This window comes from Ictalurus furcatus, chromosome 12 (assembly GCF_023375685.1).
Source record: "Ictalurus furcatus strain D&B chromosome 12, Billie_1.0, whole genome shotgun sequence".
NCBI classification, from domain to species: Eukaryota; Metazoa; Chordata; class Actinopteri; order Siluriformes; family Ictaluridae; genus Ictalurus; species Ictalurus furcatus.
The window spans coordinates 26,025,032-26,049,628 of NC_071266.1; the positions used below are offsets into that span (position 1 = coordinate 26,025,032).

Genomic DNA, 24,597 nt, shown 5'->3' on the forward strand with positions numbered 1-24,597 from the left:
TGGAAAAGAAAAATGAAAAAGATTCAGGTAAGACATACATCCTCATGTAAACTTGGGCTACATCAAATTCTACACCCACCATTTAAACCGACACACTGTTGGTCAGGCTGCAACATAAGGTCATTTTATTTTAACCAAAATAATCTTCATAATTATAAAGAAAAACAGTTTCATGCATAATAATGGATGGAAATATAATATTCCCATCAAAATATTTTCAGAATAATCTGTAAACCCAAATTTCTTATCTTCTCAAAAAGGATAAAGATATAATAATACAAGCTTAATAAGATGTAAACAAATGAGACTATAAATATGGACAAGACTACAAACATGTAACCGAATATTGTCACTACAGACACAAATTGTTTGGCATACGTCACAGAAAAGGGGTGAAATGTTTATGATGTCAAACACCAAAAATACTGGTGTGAAAGCACAATTAAAGAACAGTTGTCCCAATAAATACATCTCTCTCTTCATTCACCCTCATGCCTTACTGCACTGGTCTGACTTGCATTGTGCTGCTGAATACGAATCATTTCAGAAGAGTATCTCAGCTCTGTAGGTCCAAAGTGACCGGAATTTAAAATGCAGCACAATCAATAACTCCAGTGAATCCCAGTCTTCTAAAGTGTTCCCATGTATTTGGAGAAACAGACCAAGATCACTTTAAAGTATTGGTATGTCACTTAAATATTTGAAAATTCTGATTGAAAATGTTATGCTTACACTAAATTGATATATACAGTTGCGCCCAAAAGTTTGCATACCCCCTGCAGAATCTGCTAAATCTTAATACTGTTAACAAAATAAGATGGATCATAAAATCCCATGTTGTTGTTTATTTAGTCCTGTCCTGAAGAAGCTATTTTACATAACAGATGTTTACATATAGTCCACAAGACAAGATTATAGCGGAATTTATAAAAAAAATGACCCAGTTCAAAAGTTTACACACCCTTGATCATTAATCCCGTGTGTCGTTACCCGGATGATCAGCGACTGTGTTTATGTTTTGTGAGAGTTGTTCACGAGTCCCTTGTTTGTCCTGTTCTTCAGAAAAATCCTCCAGGTCCTGCACATTCTTTACTTTTCCAGCATCTTCTGCATATTTGAGTCCTTTCCAACAGTGACTATATGATGTTGAGACCCATCTTTTCACACTGAGGACGACTGAGGGACTCGTACACGACTGTCACATAAGGTGCAAATATTCACTGATGCTCGAGAAGGCAACATGATAGATTAAGAGCCAGGGGGATGTAAACTTTTGAACAGGCTGATCAGTGTAAATTGTTATTTTTCTTAAAGAACTTTTTCTTCATTTAGTACCGCCTAATCAGTACTTTGCATTTTTTTCATTTCATGTCTAATAGAAACATTCAAGAAATAATACATTTGATTATTCAATTTCTGAATTATTTCTCACTTGAACGCTTCACAGTACATTAATATGTCTGACAGGCAACTTATTCCTAAGGTCACAGTTGGATGTAGACTGTGCAGAACATTGATTCAGCCTGAATTTATGTACAAATACATATCTTTATTGGAATTATCTTTCCACCTTTATACATTACTACATTCAAATATAAATGAAAGAAATTTACATTCATATTTAAATGATGCATTTAAACATGAACATTTTTTAACTAGCAACGATTTACAAATTGTTTATTTAAAAACAAAACCATGTGTTAAGACTTTAGTTTTATATGTCACAAAAAATAACAGGTATTAAGTTTAATATAAACACGATATTAAGTATTACAATATTAAGTAAGTACGTAAACATCTAGCTTAATGTAATAAAAGTACGGGTAACACTTTACAATAAGGTTTCATTAGTTAACATTTTGTAACTACTTTAGTTAACATGAGGTAAGAATGAACAATACTTCTACAGCATTTATTCATCTTCATTTCAACATTTACACATACATTATTAAAATCAAAAGCTGTGTTTGTTAACATTAGTTAATGCACTGTGAACTAACGTGAACAAACCATGAACGACTGTATTTTTATTCACTAATATGAACAAAGATGAATAAATACTGTAACAAATGTATTGCTCATTGTTAGTTCATGTCAGTTAATACATTAACGAATGAGAGCTTATTGTAAAGTGTCACCAAAACAGGAATCTTTAATAAAAGCAAAAGCACTCTGAACAGTATGGTGTGGAGGTGGGGTACATCTGAGGAACAGCATTTAAGCAGCTTTTTAATTTATCTAGTTTTAAATAGTTTGATGTGTATATATTAGAGCTGCAACTAACGATTATTTTCATAATCAATTAGTTGGCCGATTGATTTTTTCGATCCCTGCCCCTTACACACAACGGAGCATTTTGGATACAAACAGAAGTTTTTGCTCGTGCAGCACAGTTTGATCTCCGCGGTGTTTAATATAAAATTCTTCTCTGCCTTAGAGGACTTTCTTCCTCAGTCACTTGACAATTACTCCGCCGTCTGATGGAGACTGAGGTCTTGCTGGAATAAAAGGCAATGGTGACATGAACAGTAAACTGAAGAAAGACACTGTCTGTGACTCTGGGTATTAGCCTAAACTTTGCGGCGTCACATTACATGCGTATGACGTCATGTGCCACTGACTAGGAAGTGGCTTATACTTCTCGTTAGTAAAAAACCAATAGTGATCCATTTGAGATGATATTACCTTAAAATTCATACCTAAAATTCATACACTAGACCAGTGTTTCCAATCGGGTAAACCAGGTCGGCTTTGTCCTCCTCTTGGGCGGGGTAGGTGGCCCATACCCGGGGCAAGCTCCGTCATGGTCGTCTCCACCGGCAGTTGAGTCGTGCTATCTCTGTGCGACTGGCTGGGACTGCTGGGAAGCCTAGCCAGTCTCTCCCCAGGAGTAGTGACACCAGAAGTTCCAGCACAAGCCCCACCTGTAACAGCGACTCATCCCTACGATCCCAACCCAGAGCTCGGCGACATCTCCGCGCATACAGGACACCGAGAGGCTCCCGCACACTGTGGCAGCACAGGGTAAGATCACCGGCCAGGTGTAACTGTGCTCCTCCAATCGAGGAGGGTTGGGATGGGCATGCTGCCTACTTCTACAGTGACGATGGGCGCTTGTGGCTGGGTGTGGATGGTGCAGCTGGCTAACCAGGGTTTGTTGGCCCGGGAAGATGATGGGGGCGAGTCAGTCAGAATGGGCTCGTCGCGGTCGGCATGGGCTCGTCCCAAGGTGAGGAGTTGGTGAGGCGGTCCTCAGGAGCCGGTCCATGGTGACCCTCCCTGCGACTACCACCGTGCTGAGCTGCTCTGGTTGCATCCATCACTTAGTGATGTGGAGCAGAGTGAGCTCTGCAAAAAATGGTTTGAACTCCTAAGCGGTTACTGCAATATTTTTGTTAAAGCCCTTAAATTAAAGTTGTAACTCTACACTTCAGTCACGTCTTGATTGCTTCATTTCAAATCCACTGTGGTGGTGTACAGGTGCAAAATGACAAAATTGTGTCAGTGTCCAAAGACTTATGGACCCGACTGTATATCACTCCTCAACATTATAATAATTAAATGCTTTTAAAAAATCTATTTAATATTTATGATGTGCTGCATGTGCTGTGCAGGTTTCTGCAGGATTACTGCACACGCGGATCATTCTCTGATCTGGATCTGATCGATAATCTTGGACCCGCCATGCTCCTCAGCGACAGACTCACATTCCTCGGTGCTTACTGTGTGTGTGTGTGTGTGTGTGTGTGTGTGTGTATAAAACATGTTCCTCAGTTCTCTATCTGTTTTAAAAACCTTAGCATTGCACCTGGAAATCACTTTTTTTGGTCTCATTATTTATATAAATCTAATAAAAGGGTACATTATTAATGATGTAGCCATTACAGAGCTTCTCTTCAAGATACATCAACACATCTCAGAAATGACAGATAATTAAATCAGTGTTTTAATTTGATATGACACTGCTATTTTTATTATTTATGGTTTAAATGGTTTAGTTATGTTTCATCATTACCTGAAATAACAAAAACAATAAGGACCCCTGTATTATATTTAAAGGAGAATCAATCGCCTGATTGGCTAAACAGAATGTTAGAGGACGACCGATAATGGATGCTACCGATACCTATAACTAAGATCAGCAGTATCTGCCGATAACCGATGAATCGACCGATAGTTTTTAAATTGATACTGAATGAAGACATAAAAGTGAAAGTTAAATATTGCTGAACTTTATTACAATAATAAACAGTACCAGGAAAATGTACTGTACTGTTTTTAAATGAAATAAAATATAAATATTAATATATTAACTATTAAAAATATAAAATTACATAAGATGTACATCAAACTGAACCAAAGAGTAACACTCCAAATAACAAATAACAATAGAGACGTCCAAAATGAATAAAAAACACTTCAAATAACACAAAAAAAAAGTCAGTGATGGGTTTTATTTCGCCTCTAGAGGGCACTCTTGTAATGACAGCGGACCTTTCTCAGCGGCTCCCAAAGGGGGACGCAACCCGGAAAACTACTGGTGTGGATTTGTTCTTTTTGATGTGGATAGAAAAAGCGGCTGGTTTTCAGTGCTGATTAATCGATCGACATCTACACAGCATGGATGTGCCAGGTTTCACTGCGAACTAGCGAGTGGACACGAGCCATACCAAAGTCTGTGTGGTCTAACGGGTATTATATTGGAGCTTGCAAAAAAAAAGACTTCTATTGGACAAATTAAAAGAGCCAGATGACGTTTTAGTTACTGAAGTTAAGGCGACAGCTGTGTTTGTGCACCAGTATGGATTTATTTAGATACATTAGTCCACAAGTCAATAGAAGCTCCTCAGAAACATTGTAACACAGATGCGTGTATGTGTGTGTAGGGAAGTACCGTGAGTTCCACCGGCTGTACGGAGAAAAGAAGTTCACCGAGGCAGCAAAGCTCCTGCTCTCCCTCATGACAGCAAAGATCGCTCTCTCTCTCTCACACTCACTCACTCACACACACACACACACACACACACACACACACACACACACACACACACACACTGCACTCAGCTTTATCCACTTGTTTTCCCTGCAGTTGATGATGATGGGGTTGTGCACGTGTGCTGGGAAAATACTGGGAAAGTCAATCCTGGGTTTAAAGTGTGAACAGAAAACTGGATCAGATTATTTTTTATGTCTATGAGGGTCTTATTCAAACTTTTGCAGACGCTCAAACATGTTCGATGTATATGTTTGAAATAAATAAATACATTAAGTTTATTAAAAACTGCTGATGATTAGATGCCGGATTTGTAGGATTAACACCTTCTGGTAAACAATTATTGCTGTTGTAAGTGTTTCACATAAGAACATTCAGAGACTTTCTGTACAATTGTGTGCTTCAGACTTTGTGTGAACACTTTGGGGAAGAAGCACATTGTGTGTCATGTATCCATGACTGCGTGTGACGGGAATCAAACTTGAGCAGGTCTAATTATGATGATGACTCCTAACAGCTCAGGAACACCATGTCTGAGGATTTATTCTTCCTAATGAAAATAACTGTACACACTGCAGATTCTAACGCTAATCTGTCTCAGTTGATCTCTGGTGCAGTGTAACTGCGTGAAACACTGGACAATGGAGTCTTTCCTGTCTTCCCACTTTATTTCCAGGGTGATGTTGACATGTATATAGAATTATAATCCCTGGTGTGTGTGTGTGTGTGTGTGTGTGTGTGTGTGTGTGTGTGTGTGTAGGTGATCTTTTCAGTGGATCAGACCTATGAACTCATGTTTTGTCTGGAAGAGCTGACCTCTGACAACAGCGAGCTTAAACCAGAGCATCTAGCACATGTGCAACACACACACACACACACGCACACACACACACACACACACACACAGACACACACAATCTTAAAATCCACGCCATTTGCTCTTTTTTTATCAGGTTTTTCAGTTGTGATTGTGTGATAAATCGTTTATTTCACTCTTAATGTAATGTTCAGCACAAACTGAAGTGTAAATGATGGGGCAGTGAGATGAAAATATACTTTTCTGACACTTGAAGTCATTTTCACAGTGGATGATGCGTGTTCATAAACAGTGATTAGTGAAAAGGAAGCTGAGAAAGCAGTTCACAAAGAACGCTGTTTATTTGAAGAACATGTTCAATCTCTGACAGAGTTCACTGTTTTCAGTTTGAGTTTTTTTCTTCTTTATCATTGTATATTTTTGTTCATTTCTTAAAAAGTTATGTTCGGTACATCTGGCACAAATTCACTTCCATGTTACTATAGAAACGATAACGTATCAGAACCAGAGCATTAATATAGACCTGGGACTCACAGCTGCACTACTGTCAGAGCTGCTGTTACAGAAAACTAATCAACACCTTCTGACCAATCAGAATCCAGATCTGAATAATCTCTGTGGTATACAGGATATGAAATGGTGTGTGTGTGTTTCAGGATGATAATGTCAAGTCCACAAAGCTGGAGCTTAACCTGGCGCTGGCCATCATGAAGGAGGGAACAGTCGAGGCATAAACACACACACACACACACACTGCAGTTATGTTAATTCACACAAAGCCCTCACATTATCTCACTGTACTGTATATAAAACCGAATGAATGAAATGTTTTGACATTTAATAAAAAGATACTTTTCTTATTAATTTTTGCAAAAACTGTTGCATTTCTCCAGATCTGTGTGTTTCCCTCTCAATCTCTTAAGCATTACACCTGAAATACCGCACAATAGAACACAAAAATTCATGTTAAATACATGAACTAATTTTATACAGCACCAATAATAACATCGTATTATATAATTATATTGTACTTATATATTCACTTCTTCAAAATATTCTGTATTCAACTGATACATTTATGGAAAATATTGCAAGTAGTGTATACTTAAGTAATAGAGATGGCACTGATCCCATACGGGTATGATCAGCTGATACTAGCAAACAAATGGGGATCAGATATCAGAGAAAATAAGGAACAGATTAGATCTGATCCTGTAACCAAAAGATCTACACTATATTAAACACCAACTAAAGGACAGAGTGATAAATGTGACTTGTAGTGAGTCTCCTAGGGGCTTCTTCACATAAACTCCTCAGATGCTGATCCTGTCAGGTGAGAATCCCACCAATGTCATGAAACTGTTCCTGTCCATTTCAGTTCCGTCTTCCACTGACTGGGTTCAGCTGGAGTTCGTGTGGTTTTTCACCTGCTGTTCCAAATAATCCCTCAGGTTTTCATTGGGATTGAGGATAATGTTGTCCAGGGATCACAGGTCGTTCTACTCAGTGCAGAGATCTGTGTAGTCTATTAAAATGTAAAAGACAGATATCTGAATTAATAACCTAAAACTAGACTGTGGTACTTCATGATCAACAGCATGTAATCATCTCTGCTGCAAGGAAAACATTATTATCTCCTGTTCATAATCATTCAACATTTCTTCATTCTTATAGAATACACTTGTTAGAACATTTAGCTAGAACAGATGAGAACTTCCACAAGATCTAACAGGAACATGAGCAGATATTTACCATCACATCACTGCTCTTATACAATCACAGGCTGTAGAGCTTTATTTTTAAAACAGTGATCACTGCTGTGTGTTTTATCTCTTGTTCTACACGTGTATTTAAGTGCAGACGTTAAGAACAAGCGGAGGGGAACTTCACAGGAATGACAGAAGACACGGTGTGGAGGTGGAGTGCTGGAAGGAGTGTCAGAGTAAAGTGACTCCTTAAATTAAATATTTGTAGCAGTGTGGCATCAAAGATGATGATTTTAATTCGCTTTTATGAGAGTGGAGAAGAAAATCTGCTGCTGATCAGAAACAGGGAGAAGCCGAGATCATCTTATTCAGACAAAAGCAGCAGTATGAAGTCAGAGATAGCAGGGTGTCACAAGGAGACGAGGTGTTCATCTACAATCACTCTCATGCACTCAGTGCTGACATTTTGTAGACTCTGTCTGACTCCCTGTCTTCTGCTTTCACATCAATTTTAAATCAACACCAAACAGCATTAAAGCTCATTGTTAGAAAAAGTCTGATTAAATAGAATATAGTACAATTTTAACCCAGTATCTGATCATCTGATATTTACTGCAACTCAAATTAATGTACAAAATAATACTAATGTACAAAATAATGTACAAAATAATGCTCAGTCTTTTAATTTGTTTCAGTGTTTATCTAAAAAATATCATTACTCACCTCAGTGTCTGTAGTTTGTAATGTTCATCATTCTTCAGAGCAGAGAGACTCTTCACTCCTGAGTCTCCTATTTTATTCCCAGACAGATTCAGTTTTCTCAGGTATGAGGGGTTTGATCTCAGAGCTGAAGTCAGAGCAGCACAGCCTTCATCTGAGACACCACAATCCCACAACCTGCAGAGACACAATGACACACTCTTCACTCTCTCAGTTTCTGAACATCAAGACATACTTTGTGTATCTTGAAATGAGTGAGTGAGTGAGTGTGTGTGTGTGTGTGTGTGTGTGTGTGTGTGTGTGTGAGAGAGAGAGAGAGATACTGAATGTTTAAAAGGATTATTCTGTACTGACAAGAACAAGTCTGACTGTTTTATTATACAGAATGTGTTTGTCTGTTATTTTACACACATTCCAGTGACTTGGAAGAACATTAGACCCTGTTTTATTATCATCAAAGTGAAATCATTTAAAAATCACTCCTTATTTATGATGAAACACTTAATGTTTTGACGTATTTTTAAATGTATTTTAGTTCATACGGTGTGTGTGTGTGTGTGTTTTCATTACTGAGGAAAACTGCATAACTTTAATACTGCTTGTCTATTCGGCTGCTTCTGTTACACAGACCTGGCAACACGGTTCATAGCAGCTAGACACAGACGTACTGAAAGAATCCTCACTAATAGGACAAAATCATGTGACTCTCAGAGAGATGATCTTACCCCAGTTTCTCCAGTTTACAGAGAGGATTCTCCAGTACAGCAGAGACACTCTTCACTCCTGAGTCTCCTAGTTTATTCTCAGACAGATGCAGTTCTCTCAGGTGTGAGGGGTTTGATCTCAGAGCTGAAGTCAAAGCAGCACAGCCTTCATCTGAGACACCACAATTCCGCAACCTGCAGAGACACAATGACACACTCTTCATCAACACATTTTCATTACTTTAAAGATGATGTGTGGGATTTTATTATTCAGAATGACATGAGGATTTAATATCATCTGTTTATTCTAATTAACAATGTGCCTCATTTATATAACTGGATATGAACGGGTTTGTGTGTAAATCGTTTGTACGAGCGTTTACACAAGAAATTTGGTGTTCATGAAAATCCTGTTCATTCGTATTCTACTCGTGCTCCTGAGTGTGTGTACATTTATACATAAGAAGTCTTTATTTATCACATATACATTACAGCACAGTCAAATTCTTTTCTTCACATTTCCCAGCTTGAGCCCCAGACTAACGAATGTAAACCTTGACTTGATCAACTTCAAATCATATCATTTGCATGGATTAATGAAATGTTGTATAAACTATATATTGTAATTTTATATAATATCCAGTTGAGTTTAAATAGTTTATTTTTAACATGTTTACAGCGTTTAGCAGACTCCTTTATCCAGAGAGACTTATAGAAGTTCTTTGGAGTTTCTATCAAAAACACATCCTCATGCTAGTTCACTAGATCAGGGACTAAGTGCACCACTGACAACATTTGTGAAAACCAGATGTTTTATAATATTGGAGTTTATTAAAGAATATTAAAAAGTGAGCCAATACAAACCCATAAATAAAGACAAATAAAACTAATCATTAAAGCGAGTACGAAGAAAATCAGACTTTCAGAGACTTTTGTAAATCCGGTGGAAAATTCGAGCTGGGTTTGACTCATGCAAACATTTACACACAACTTTACTAAAAGATCGATAAATGACCCCAAAGTCATTAAAATAATACTTTGGGTGTTGATAGGTCTAAATGAGTGAAAACAACTGGAGAAGTTAGAGAACAACTGTGAAAGATGGTGGAAGGTCGTCAGTGGTCTGTGTTCCCCAGAGGGAAAAAGTAAGTAAGTATGAGACTGATAAATTTACAGTGAAGTCCATTGGGCTGATTCTGTAAAGCAGATCTGGCAACCCTTTTCATACTGACTCCATTTTAGCTTCAAAATGATTTATTGAATGTTTTACACATAAAATGTATTGATGTGTTAAGTTCTATGACATTAACTTCTCATTTTAATTGATAAATTCTATATTTTGAGATCATTTGCACCGTTTCCCTGCTGCATTTAAACCCTGCATCACACATAGTGTATTTAGTTTGTGTCTGAGCTGCAGTTTGTGTGATTAGTTACAGTGTTGTAGTAAATTTCACAGTAATTTTAGACACATTGCAGTCGCATCAAGTCACGTTTTGTGCTGCAACTTCTCACATACGTACATCCGACCCAAAGACTCTGTGACAGATCATCAGTGTGCAGTGAAAAGAAACAATCTTCCTCCTCAGGACATTGATGATGAACCTAAAACCTCTGCTTCAGTCTCACTATTAGAGAATGTGTCTTACTGAGGAGCAGGTCATGTGACTCTCAGAGAGATGATCTTACCCCAGTATCTCCAGTTTACAGAGAGGATTCTCCAGTCCAGCAGAGAGACTCTTCACTCCTGAGTCTCCTAGATTATTTATAGACAGATTCAGGTCTCTCAGGTGTGAGGGGTTTGATCTCAGAGCTGAAGTCAGAGCAGCACAGTCTTCATCTGAGACACCACACCTCCATAACCTGCAGAGACACAATGACACACTCTTCATCAACACATTTTCATTACTTTAAAGATGATGTGTGGGATTTTATTATTCAGAATGACATGAGGATTTAATATCATCTGTTTATTCTAATTAACAATGTGCCTCATTTATAAAACTGGATATGAACGGGTTTGTGTGTAAATCGTTTGTACGAGCGTTTACACAAGAAATTTGCTATTCATGAAAATCCTGTTCATTCGTATTCTACTCGTGCTCCTGAGTGTGTGTACATTTATACATAAGAAGAAGTCTTTATTTATCACATATACATTACAGCACAGTCAAATTCTTTTCTTCACATTTCCAGCTTGTTAGGAAGTTGGAGTCAGAGTGCAGGATCAGACATGATACAGCGCCCCTGGAGCAGATAGGATTAAGGGCCTTGCTCATGGGCCCAACCTTCTGATCAGTAACCCATAGCCTTAACCATTATAATGATAAATCCTGGATACAGTTATGTACATCAGCCTCGTTCAGCTGGTAGAGGAGGAGGTGTTGGTCTCATCCATAGTCTAAATCTAGGCGTCACACACAAACCTAGTCATAAATTTAATTCTTTTAAAATTCTTTATACCGGTATAACTTATGTAGCCACAAAAAATAAGTCAATTCCTCTAAATATTATTTACAGACCCCCGGGCCATATACTGAATTTCTTAGTGAATTTGCAGACTTTCTCTCAGACCTGGTTGTGTCTGTAGATAAAGCATTAATCGTCTGTGATTTTAATATTCATTTTGATAACCCAGAAGACCCTCTGAGAACAGCGGTTGTGTCCATCTTAGATTCAGTAGGGGATAATCAGAACGTAATCGGACCTACTCATAATGGTGGTCACACTCTTGACCTCATACTAACAGATGGATTAAATAGAGAAAATATTGTAATTTTTCCGCAGTCTGAAGTTGTCTCAGACCATTATCTTATCTCGTTCATAATACGTATTGATCATAATATTTCCACCTCGCCTCGCTACCGCGTAAAACCTACTTTCACATCAGCTACTGCACCGAGCTTCATCAATAACCTCACAGAGACATCAATTAGATTTGGATCACCGTCTGATCCCAGGGAACTCGATCAGGAGACTGAATGCTTAGAGTCAACACTCCGCTACACGCTGGATAGAGTGGCTCCACTAAAAGAAAATTAGAGAAAAAACTAGCACCCTGGTATAATGATCAAACGCAAACCTTAAAACAGACCACTCGACAATTAGAACGTAAATGACCAAAACCAAACTGGTGATATTTCAAACAGCATGGAAGGAGAGTCTACTGAACTATAGACAATCTCTTAGTGATGCTAGAAAAGTCTCTCTCTCCACCTTAATAGGAGACAACAAAAACTATTCTAGATTTCTATTCAACACAGTAGCAAAACTAACTAGGAATAAAACCACTACAGAGAGAAACACTCAATCATTACATAGCAGTGAAGATTTCATGGATTTTTCATTGGTAAAGTTGAAAATATTAGATGTGAAATTCAGGCTATTAAATTAAAACCAGACAGTATTATAACTAACCCTGTAGATGATAATATAGCAATATCAGATCAAGGTTTAGAATGTTTTACTCCCCTTAGAGAGACCGAACTAGCTTCATTAATCTCTTCAGCCAATTCATCAACTTGTATACTAGATCCTGTACCTACATGTTTCTTTAAACAGATTTGTCCTGGAGTAACTGAACCGCTTTTAAATATAATCAATTCTTCCCTTAGCACTGGCTATGTACCTAAATCACTTAAATTAGCAGTTATTAAACCCCTGATTAAAAAACCTGACCTTGACCCCTCTCAACTGTCAAGCTATAGACCGATATCACATCTCCCCTTCATCTCCAAGATCTTAGAAAAGGTTGTAGCACAGCAGTTATGCTCGTACTTACATCGGAACAACATTCATGAAATGTATCAGTCAGGATTTAGACCTCATCATAGCACAGAGACAGCGCTGGTTAAAGTAGTAAATGACCTTCTATTGACCTCTGATCAGGGTTGTGTCTCGCTGCTTGTGTTACTCGACCTTAGAGCAGCTTTTGATACTATAGATCATACTATTCTCCTTGATAGATTAGAAAATGTTGTTGGCATTAAGGGAACAGTCCTCTCCTGGCTCAGGTCTTATCTGACCGATCGGTATCAGTTTGTAGATGTAAATGGAGACTTCTCCACACAGACCGAGGTTAAATTTGGTGTTCCACCAGGTTCTGTTTTAGGCCCACTGCTTTTTACTTTATATACGCTACCTCTAGGTCAAATTATTCGTAAACATGGAATTAGCTTCCACTGTTATGCTGATGATGCACAGCTGTATGTTTCAGCGAAGGCAGAGGACAGACAGCAGCTTAGTAAAGTTGAGGATTGTGTAAAGGACATTAGACGATGGATGTTAACTAACTTCCTTTTACTTAATTCTGATAAGACAGAAGAACTCGTATTAAGACCACGTGACGCTAGAAGTAATCTTTCTGATCACACAGTAACTCTGGATGGTCTTTCTGTTTCATCATGTGCAGCAGTAAAAGACCTTGGAGTGATTATTGACTCCAGTCTATCATTTGATGCTCATGTAGATAATATTACTAGGATAGTCTTCTTTCATCTCAGAAATATTTCTAAGATAAAAAATACCCCGATCACCCCGATCTTATCCACACTGCATTGGCTCCCAGTGAAATCTCGCATTGATTATAAAATACTATTATTGACCTATAAAGCACTAAACGGTCTCGCATCACAATATCTAAGCGACCTTTTGGTTTCTATGATCCGCCACGCCTACTTAGATCAAAAGATGCAGGCTATTTGTTGGTACCTCGAATAGCGAAGGCTACAGCAGGGGGAAGAGCTTTCTCTTATAGAGCCCCACAGTTATGGAACAGTCTTCCTATTAGTGTTCGGGACTCAGACACAGTCTCAGTGTTTAAGTCTAGGATTAAAACGTACTTGTTTACTCAAGCCTACCCTGACTAGATTCTGTTCTACTACTTCACAGTCATAATTATCTTTTTTCTCCCTCTCTCCTTTCGCCGAGCCCCACACAAATTTATGGAGATACTAGAGATCCTGATCCTCTCTGCTCTCCGGACCTGCCTGATCCGTTTCGGATGTCCTGCCTCTGGATGGAGCTCTCATCTACTCCAATTCCAGATTGCTGGGACTACGGCTGCTTCTAAGGCCAAACAGACTTCATATAAAACCATAATGAACTTTTTCACACTATCTGTTGTTCCCCAGATGAGGACGGGTTCCCCTTCTGAGTCGGGTTCCTCTCAAGGTCTCTTCCTCTTAACATCTTAGCGAGTTTTTCCTTGCCACCGGCTTGTTCACTTGGAATAAATTCGCACTTTTAATATGTGTAAACAGTGTTTATATATTTCTGTAAAGCTGCTTTGAGACAATGTCTATTGTAAAAAGCACTATATAAATAAAATTTAATTGAATAATTTTGCCTTAACTTATTATTTGCATGGATTACTGTACTTTTATATCTGGAATATCCTGTTGAGTTTAAACTGTTTATTTTTAACATGTTTACAGTGTTTAGCAGACTCCTTTATCCAGAGCGACTTTTGGCTGCATTTACTCTGCAGGTCTTGACGACCCGCTTACATCTTCTTTTAAAAGTGACCCATACCCGATATCTGCATTTACACTATACACTTCGTGAAACAACCCGAGGTAGACGTCACCTGAATCTTAGGCCGAAAAGGAACTAAAAATGCTGCAACGGAAATATAATACAAGCTTTTGTTTTCCACACAGTATTTAAAGATCAGCAAAACACCGGACTCTTAAGCGGAGAAAAAAGAAGAGAGCCCTTGTTGAGAGTTGTGTTTTCACGGTTGGTGTCCACCTGAGTTGACGTCATTCGCCACTGTCGCTTTTTCAATGACATACGGCTCGCAGTGACAGGGGAATATCCGATCTGTCTGATTACATGGCAGACGCAAATGCACGTATCCGATTCATATCAGATTTATTTCCACGTATGAATGAGGCCTGAAACGGATCTGAGAATACTGGAACTGTGAAAGATGGTGGAAGGTCGTCAGTGGTCTGTGTTCCCCAGAGGGAAAAAAGTAAGTAAGTACGAGACTGATAAATTTACAGTGAAGTCCATTGGGCTGATTCTGTAAGCAGATCTGGCAACCCTCTTCATAGTGACTCCATTTTTATTTAAAAATCAAATGTTCCATTTTTTTGTTTTTACCTTTTCAATTCTATAACATTAACATCTCATTTTAATTGATAAATTCTATATTTTGAGATCATTCGCACCATTTCCCTGCTGCATTTAAACCCTGCATCACACACAGTGTATTTAGTTTGTGTCTGAGCTGCAGTTTGTGTGATTAGTTACAGTGTTGTAGTAAATTTCACAGTAATTTTAGACACATTGCAGTCGCATCAAGTCACGGTTTGTGCTGCAGCTTCTCACATATGTACATCTGACCCAAAGACTCTGTGACAGATCATCAGTGTGCAGTGAAAAGAAACAATCTTCCTCCTCAGGACATTGATGATGAACCTAAAACCTCTGCTTCAGTCTCACTATTAGAGAATGTGTCTTACTGAGGAGCAGGTCATGTGACTCTCAGAGAGATGATCTTACCACAGTTTCTCCAGTTTACAGAGAGGATTCTCCAGTACAGCAGAGAGACTCTTCACTCCTGAGTCTCCTAGTTTATTATCAGACAGATTCAGGTCTCTCAGGTGTGAGGGGTTTGATCTCAGAGCTGAAGTCAGAGCAGCACAGCCTTCACCTGAGACACCACAATTCCACAACCTGCAGAGACACAATGACACTCTTCACTCTCTCAGTTTATGAACATCAAGACATACTTTGTGTTTCTTGAAATTAGTGTGTGTGTGTGTGTGTGTGTGTGTGTGTGTGTGTGTGTGAGAGAGAGAGAGAGACTGAATGTTTAAATGGATTATTCAGTACTGACAAGAACAAGTCTGACTGTTTTATTTATGCAGAATGTGTTTGTTTGTTATTTTACACACATTCCATTGACTTGGAAGAACATTAACCCTGTTTTATTATCATCAAAGTGAAATCATTTAAAAATCACTCCTTATTTATGATGAAACACTTAATGTTTTGACGTATTTTTAAATGTATTTTAGTTCATACGGTGTGTGTGTGTGTGTGTTTTCATTACTGAGGAAAACTGCATAACTTTAATACTGCTTGTCTATTCGGCTGCTTCTGTTACACAGACCTGGCAACACGGTTCATAGCAGCTAGACACAGACGTACTGAAAGAATCCTCACTAACAGGACAAAATCATGTGACTCTCAGAGAGATGATCTTACCCCAGTTTCTCCAGTTTACAGAGAGGATTCTCCAGTACAGCAGAGACACTCTTCACTCCTGAGTTTCCTAGTTTATTCTCAGACAGATGCAGTTCTCTCAGGTGTGAGGGGTTTGATCTCAGAGCTGAAGTCAGAGCAGCACAGCCTTCATCTGAGACACCACAATTCCACAACCTGCAGAGACACAATGACACACTCTTCATCAACACATTTTCATTACTTTAAAGATGATGTGTGGGATTTTATTATTCAGAATGACATGAGGATTTAATATCATCTGTTTATTCTAATTAACAATGTGCCTCATTTATAAAACTGGATATGAACGGGTTTGTGTGTAAATCGTTTGTACGAGCGTTTACACAAGAAATTTGGTATTCATGAAAATCCTGTTCATTCGTATTCTACTCGTGCTCCTGAGTGTGTGTACATTTATACATAAGAAGTAGTCTTTATTTATCACATATATATTACAGCACAGTCAAATTCTTTTCTTCACAATTCCAGCTTGAGCCCCAGACTAACGAATGTAAACCTTGACTTGATCAACTTCAAATCATATCATTTGCATGGAATACTGCAATTTTATATCTAAACTATTCTGTTGAGTTTAAACTGTTTATTTTGAACATGTTTACAGCGTTTAGCAGACTCCTTTATCCAGAGAGACTTATAGAAGTGCTCTGGAGTTTCTATCAAAAACACATCCTCATGCTAGTTCACTAGATCAGGGACTAAGAGCACCACTGAGAACATTTGTGAAAACCAGATGTTTTATATTATTGGAGTTTATTTTAAAATATTTTAAAAGTGAGCCAATACAAACCCATAAATAAAGACAAATAAAACTAATCATTAAAGCGAGTACGAAGAAAATCAGACTTTCAGAGACTTTTGTAAATCCGGTGGAAAATTCGAGCTGGGTTTGACTCACGCACACATTTACACACAACTTTACTAAAAGATCGATAAATGACCCCCAAAGTCATTAAAATAATACTTTGGGTGTTGATAGGTCTAAAGGAGTGAAAACAACTGGAGAGGTTAGAGAACAACTGTGAAAGATGGTGGAAGGTTGTCAGTGGTCTGTGTTCCCCAGAGGGAAAAAAGTAAGTAAGTATGAGACTGATAAATTTACAGTGAAGTCCATTGGGCTGATTCTGTAAAGCAGATCTGGCAACCCTTTTCATACTGACTCCATTTTAGCTTCAAAATGATTTATTGAATGTTTTACACATAAAATGTATTGATGTGTTAAGTTCTATGACATTAACTTCTCATTTTAATTGATAAATTCTATATTTTGAGATCATTTGCACCGTTTCCCTGCTGCATTTAAACCCTGCATCACACACAGTGTATTTAGTTTGTGTCTGAGCTGCAGTTTGTGTGATTAGTTACAGTGTTGTAGTAAATTTCACAGTAATTTTAGACACATTGCAGTCGCATCAAGTCACGTTTTGTGCTGCAACTTCTCACATACGTACATCTGACCCAAAGACTCTGTGACAGATCATCAGTGTGCAGTGAAAAGAAACAATCTTCCTCCTCAGGACATTGATGATGAACCTAAAACCTCTGCTTCAGTCTCACTATTAGAGAATGTGTCTTACTGAGGAGCAGGTCATGTGACTCTCAGAGAGATGATCTTACCCCAGTATCTCCAGTTTACAGAGAGGATTCTCCAGTACAGCAGAGACACTCTTCACTCCTGAGTCTCCTAGATTATTTATAGACAGATTCAGGTCTCTCAGGTGTGAGGGGTTTGATCTCAGAGCTGAAGTCAGAGCAGCACAGCCTTCAACTGAGACATCACACCTCCATAACCTGCAGAGACACAATGACACACTCTTCATCAACACATTTTCATTACTTTAAAGATGACGTGTGGGATTTTATTATTCAGAATGACATGAGGATTTAATATCATCTGTTTATTCTAATTAACAATGTCCCTCATTTATAAAACTGGATATGAACGGGTTTGTGTGTAAATCGTTTGTACGAGCGTTTACACAAGAAATTTGGTGTTCATGAAAATCCTGTTCATTCGTATTCTACTCGTGCTCCTGAGTGTGTGTACATTTATACATAAGAAGTCGTCTTTATTTATCACATATACATTACAGCACAGTCAAATTCTTTTCTTCACATTTCCCAGCTTGTTAGGAAGTTGGAGTCAGAGCGCAGGATCAGACATGATACAGCGCCCCCTGGAGCAGATAGGGTTAAGGGCCTTGCTCAAGGGCTCAACCTTCTGATCAGTAACCCATAGACTTAACCATTATAATGATAAATCCTGGATACAGTTATGTACATCAGCCTCGTTCAGCTGGTAGAGGAGGAGGTGTTGGTCTCATCCATAGTCTAAATCTAGGCGTCACACACAAACCTAGTCATAAATTTAATTCTTTTAAAATTCTTTATACCGGTATAACTTATGTAGCCACAAAAAATAAGTCAATTCCTCTAATTATTATTTACAGACCCCCGGGCCATATACTGAATTTCTTAGTGAATTTGCAGACTTTCTCTCAGACCTGGTTGTGTCTGTAGATAAAGCATTAATCGTCTGTGATTTTAATATTCATTTTGATAACCCGGAAGACCCTCTGAGAACAGCGGTTGTGTCCATCTTAGATTCAGTAGGGGATAATCAGAACGTAATCGGACCTACTCATAATGGTGGTCACACTCTTAACCTCATACTAACAGACGGATTAAATAGAGAAAATATTGTAATTTTTCCGCAGTCTGAAGTTGTCTCAGACCATTATCTTATCTCGTTCATAATACGTATTGATCAGAATATTTCCACCTCGCCTCGCTACCGCGTAAAACCTACTTTCACATCAGCTACTGCACCGAGCTTCATCAATAACCTCCCAGAGACATCAATTAGGTTTGGATCACCGTCTGATCCCAGGGAACTCGATCAGGAGACTGAACGCTTAGAGTCAACACTCCACTACACGCTGGATAGAGTGTCTCCACTCAAAAGAAAATTCGAGAAAAAACTAGCACCCTGCCGGTTCTGAACCGGTCCCACTGGACCCTTCGGCCGAAGTCCAAGCCTGGTGAACGACCACGAGCTATTGTGTGCAGATTCCACTATCACAGTGACTGTGTTGATATTTTTACGCCGTGCGAGAGAGCTCCAGAGGATGAAAGTGAGGGATTTGACCATCTCCGTTTCCCCTGTCTACACAGCCAAGACCGCCCGGGCCTGGGCCGTGTTTAATGAGCTTCGGCGTCAACTTCGTGGTATTGAGGGCGCTCGCTATGGAATACTTCACCCAGCTCGGCTTCACATTACATATAACGGTGTCCAGAAGGACTTTATTTCAGCGGAGGAAGCAGGAGACCACGTTAAGCTCTTGATTTCGGGGTGAACTGCATCACCTATATAGTGGAGTTTTTTCACTTTTATTCTTTTTTTGCACTCGGCCTTCCAGCTCTACAGAATTCGGATTCTTATTGAAGATGTTGTCGATGCATTACTTCGTCTAGATTTAAGGACTCACTCCTCTTAAATCTACTTCTGTATTAATGTGCTTCTCTGTTTTGAGGCTCTGACTGGGTTAGAGTTTCTGTTTATTTCATTTTATTAGTGTTATTTCCTCATCTTTACATGCTACACTGTTATATTATTAGTTACAAGTCTTTAAAAGGTAAGGACATTGTATTTGTTAAAGTATGCAGACTGTTTATCAGATTTGAAGTCAGTAGGGGACTTTTCTCTTACTGGAATTTTTTTTTTGTTTAGGTAATTTAGTTGGTTAGTTCGGCTTAATCTTTGAGTTGTTTTCACATTGTGGACAACTCTTGGTGGGAAACACTGCTGTCTCCCTTTGTTTTATGGAGACTTTGGGTGTGTTGGGTGGGGGTGGGTGGGGGGTCCCACTCGGGCTGGGACAGGCACACCTTTAAGATTTATTTGTTGGAACGTCAGAGGTAATCCTGTCAAGAGATCTAAGGTTTTTACATATTTGAAACGTCTTCCACTCGAACTTTAATTTGAAAGTAGGAGGGGTCGCTATTTTAATTGACAAAAGGTTACAGTTTTCGTCCACTAACGTTATCGCTGATGCGAACGGTAGATATATTATAGTTGCTGGTACTCTGATGCAAAGACAGGTATTGTATACGCTCCTAACATAGATGAATTATTTATTTATTTGTTTATTTAATTAATTAATGAATTTTTATAAATGGCATCCCTTTATTGTATACTTTATGGAGTTACAGACACTTCCCACTTAAATTTTTGTGCCTGTTCTTGGGTTTTATAATATTTATATAACCAGCGACAGTTATTGAGTAGCCAAGATGAGCTGGGGGGGGGGGGGGGGGGGGGTTTGTGTTTTTTTTTCTTCTTCTTCTCAATTAAATATTTGGGAAAGGGAAGGGAGAAGAGAAAAGGTAAATGAAATCACATGAAAATGAATAAATAAATTAAAATATAAAGCACTAAACAATCTCGCACCACAGTATCTAAACGACCTTTTGGTTTTCTATGATCTGCCACGCCTACTTAGATCAAAAGATGCAGGCTATCTGACGGTACCTCGAATAGCGGAGGCTACAGCAGGGGGAAGAGCTTTCTATTATAGAGCCCCACAGTTATGGAACAGTCTCCCAATTAGTGTTCGGGACTCAGACACAGTCCCAGTGACTACGTTTACATGGACAGCAGTAATCTAATTATTAGCCTTAATCTGAGTAAGATAATAACGTGATTAAGGAGTTTACATGAGTCGCTTTTAGAATACTCCTGTCATGTTCCCGTTTTACATGTTATTGATCATAATTAGATTAACAGCCCGCGTCATTACGTCACCGCGCCACACCGTCCAACGTCCCTCCAGAATTTCACGTATCAACATACAGTTCGTCTTCGTTATGGTACCGTAAACAGTTTTGGGTGTTTTTATTTAAATTTTTCACGAACGCTTCAAGTGCGGTTAATTATTAGTCATGTTATACGTGCAAATAGACGACTGCTTATAGCCATGGGCTGCGTCCCAAATCGCATGCTTATCTACTGTATAGTAGCCGAGATGCATGTATTTTTCCCCACTACTGGCCTATAGTAGGCAAGTATGCAGTTTGGGACACAGCCGAACTCTCTCGTTCGCCGTAAAACGTAAAACTGCCATGTGTGATCGTGTCCTGTCACAAAATGTGGTGAAAACGCTCACATGACGTTCATATTGTGATTAAGGTGTTTACATGTCTGTAATGCACATCCATGATACGATTAAAACAGGAGTAATCCACCTGTCTTAATTCGATTAGAGCTTAATTACATTATGACCATAATTAGATTAAGGTTGCTGTTTACATATTAGTTTCTTAATCAAATTATGGTCTTAATTAGATTAAGAGTGGATTATTGTTGTCCATGTAAACGCAGTCAGTGTTTAAGTCTAGGATTAAAACGTACTTGTTTACTCAAGCCTACCCTGACTAGACTTTCTGTTACGCTAAGCACAGTCCTAATAATCTCTTCTCTCCCTCTCTCCTTCTGTCGAGCCACACACGATTTTATGGAGATACTAGAGATCCTGATCCTCTCTGCTCTCCGGACTGGCCTGATCCGTTTCGGATGTCCTGCCTCTGGATGGAGCTCTCATCTACTCCAATTCCAGATTGCTGGGACTACGGCTGCTTCTAAGGCCAAACAGACTTCATATAAATCCATAATGAACTTTTTCACACTACCTGTTGTTCCCCAGATGAGGACGGGTTCCCTTCTGAGTCGGGTTCCTCTCAAGGTTTCTTCCTCTAACATCTTAGCGAGTTTTTCCTTGCCACCGGCTTGTTCACTTGGAATAAATTCGCACTTTTAATATGTGTAAACAGTGTTTATATATTTCTGTAAAGCTGCTTTGAGACAATGTCTATTGTAAAAAGCGCTATATAAATAAAATTTAATTGAATAATTTTGCCTTAACTTATAATTTGCATGGATTACTGTACTTTTATATCTGGAATATCCTGTTGAGTTTAAACTGTTTATTTTTAACATGTTTACAGCGTTTAGCAGACTCCTTTATCCAGAGTGACTTTTGGCTGCATTTACTCTGCAGGTCTTGACGACCCGCTTACATCTTCTTTTAAAAGTGACCCATACCCGATATCTGCATTTACACTATACACTTCGTGAAACAACCCGAGGTAGACGTCACCTGAATCTTAGGCCGAAAAGGATCTAAAAATGCTGCAACGGACGCAGACGAAAACATAATACAAGCTTTTGTTTTCCACACAGTATTTAAAGATCAGCAAAACACCGGTCTCTTAAGTGGAGAAAAAAGAAGACAGCCCTTGTCGAGAGTTGTGTTTTCGCGGTTGGTGTCCACCTGAGTTGACGTCATTCGCCACTGTCGCTTTTTCAATGACGTACTCGCATTGTCAGGGGAATATCCGATCTGTCTGATTACATGGCAGACGCAAATGCACGTATCCGATTCATATCAGATTTATTTCCACGTATGAATGAGGCCTGAAACGGATCTGAGAATCCTGGAACTGTGAAAGATGGTGGAAGGTCGTCAGTGGTCTGTGTTCCCCAGAGGGAAAAAAGTAAGTAAGTACGAGACTAATAAATTTACAGTGAAGTCCATTGGGCTGCTTCTGTAAAGCAGATCTGGCAACCCTTTTCATAGAAATTCCATTTTAATTAAAAATCAAATGTTCAATCATTTTTTTACCTTTTAAGTTCTATAACATTAACTTCTCATTTTAATTGATAAACTCTATATTTTGAGATCATTTGCACCATTTCCCTGCTGCATTTAAACCCTGCATCACACACAGTGTATTTAGTTTGTGTCGGAGCTGCAGTTTGTGTGATTAGTTACAGTGTTGTAGTAAATTTCACAGTAATTTTAGACACATTGCAGTCGCATCAAGTCACGTTTTGTGCTGCAGCTTCTCACATACGTACATCTGACCCAAAGACTCTGTGACAGATCATCAGTGTGCAGTGAAAAGAAACAATCTTCCTCCTCAGGACATTGATGATGAACCTAAAACCTCTGCTTCAGTCTCACTATTAGAGAATGTGTCTTACTGAGGAGCAGGTCATGTGACTCTCAGAGAGATGATCTTACTTCAGTATCTCCAGTTTACAGAGAGGATTCTCCAGTACAGCAGAGAGACTCTTCACTCCTGAGTCTCCTAGATTATTCCCAGACAGATTCAGGTCTCTCAGGTGTGAGGGGTTTGATTTCAGAGCTGAAGTCAGAGCAGCACAGTCTTCACCTGAGATATCACAACCACGCAACCTGCAGAGACACAATGACACACTCTTCATCAACACATTTTCATCTTGGTTTAAAACTTACTGTAAAGATGATGTGTGTTATGTTGGACTGTCTCCCTTCTCTTGTCCAATCACAACATATTATTAACAGGGATGCACTGAAATGAAAATTCTTGGCCGAAGGTCAAACCGAACATGTTTTTTCGTGTTTGTTTCCATTTATTTTGCCATTTTTTCACCATTGCATAAATTGAATAGTCAAAATGTGCTTTTTACTATTTTGTCTTGCTTTTCAAAGAAAAAAATAAATTACAAACACTACAATTTCAAAATATTTATTTAACACTGAACATTTTTTTCATTCCAGCAGGCACAGGCTACCAACAAGGCACAATATAACTTTAAATAAATAAATGAGTAAAATGAAAATATTCTGATGTGGTCATCTTTGAGCCCCTTGAATAGCCAATGTTAGGCCTATAACTGACTGCTGAAAGAATGGAACACTCTGTAGACTACAACAATAAGTGCATTAAAAAGTGCATTGCGTACAAGAGTGCAGAAAATGGTTCTATTGGGCTGATTATATTGGGGATATATACCGCTCGCGTCCCTGTACACCTCGCCGAGTATTATAGTAGATATAGTAGAGTTAGATACGTTGTTAATGTTCTGTTCCTTGATAGATTTAGTTAGTTTAAACTATAGATTAGTTCATTTAGTCCCTTTGCCTGTCTTGAGCTTTTTGGATTATGATTTGGATGTGTCTGCCTGTCCTTGAATAAATATGTCTTTACCTGCTTCCGTACTCTACTCCCTTACGTCTCGCGACGTGACAGAATTCTCCGGAACAGAAACAAAAAAGTAAACATCCGAAGAGCTCGTGCGTCGTGCATGTAGCTCGTGCATGTGCGCATCCCCTCATCGAGGTCGTGACATTCGCAGGTCTCACTCTGGTTGTGTCATCAAACACGTCACTGTTCGGTCAAATTTATTCGGCATTTTCACTTATTCGGCCGAACACCGAAAATGCTTTTTTTTTGCTATTTTCAGCCGAATAATTTCGGTTGCCGAACATTCGGTGCATCCCTAATTATTAATACTGAACAATTATGGTGTAAAATTACTGCTGGTTTATGTTAAAAGTAACGAGTCAGGGTTTTTTAAAT

The 24,597-nt window shown here is 38.7% G+C and overlaps 1 protein-coding gene across 1 annotated transcript in view; it reads right to left on the bottom strand.

The window, feature by feature from the left end:
* The window catches only part of LOC128615528 (NACHT, LRR and PYD domains-containing protein 12-like), a 298,796-nt gene that overhangs the window by 170,416 nt on the left and 103,783 nt on the right, over nt 1–24,597 (bottom strand). Inside the window, exons 15-17 of the mRNA XM_053637702.1 lie at nt 15,451–15,624; nt 10,630–10,803; nt 8,962–9,135 (exon numbers count right to left, since the gene is read on the bottom strand). Coding sequence (XP_053493677.1) covers nt 8,962–9,135; nt 10,630–10,803; nt 15,451–15,624 — 522 coding nt within the window. The remainder of the gene's footprint in view (nt 1–8,961; nt 9,136–10,629; nt 10,804–15,450; nt 15,625–24,597) is intronic.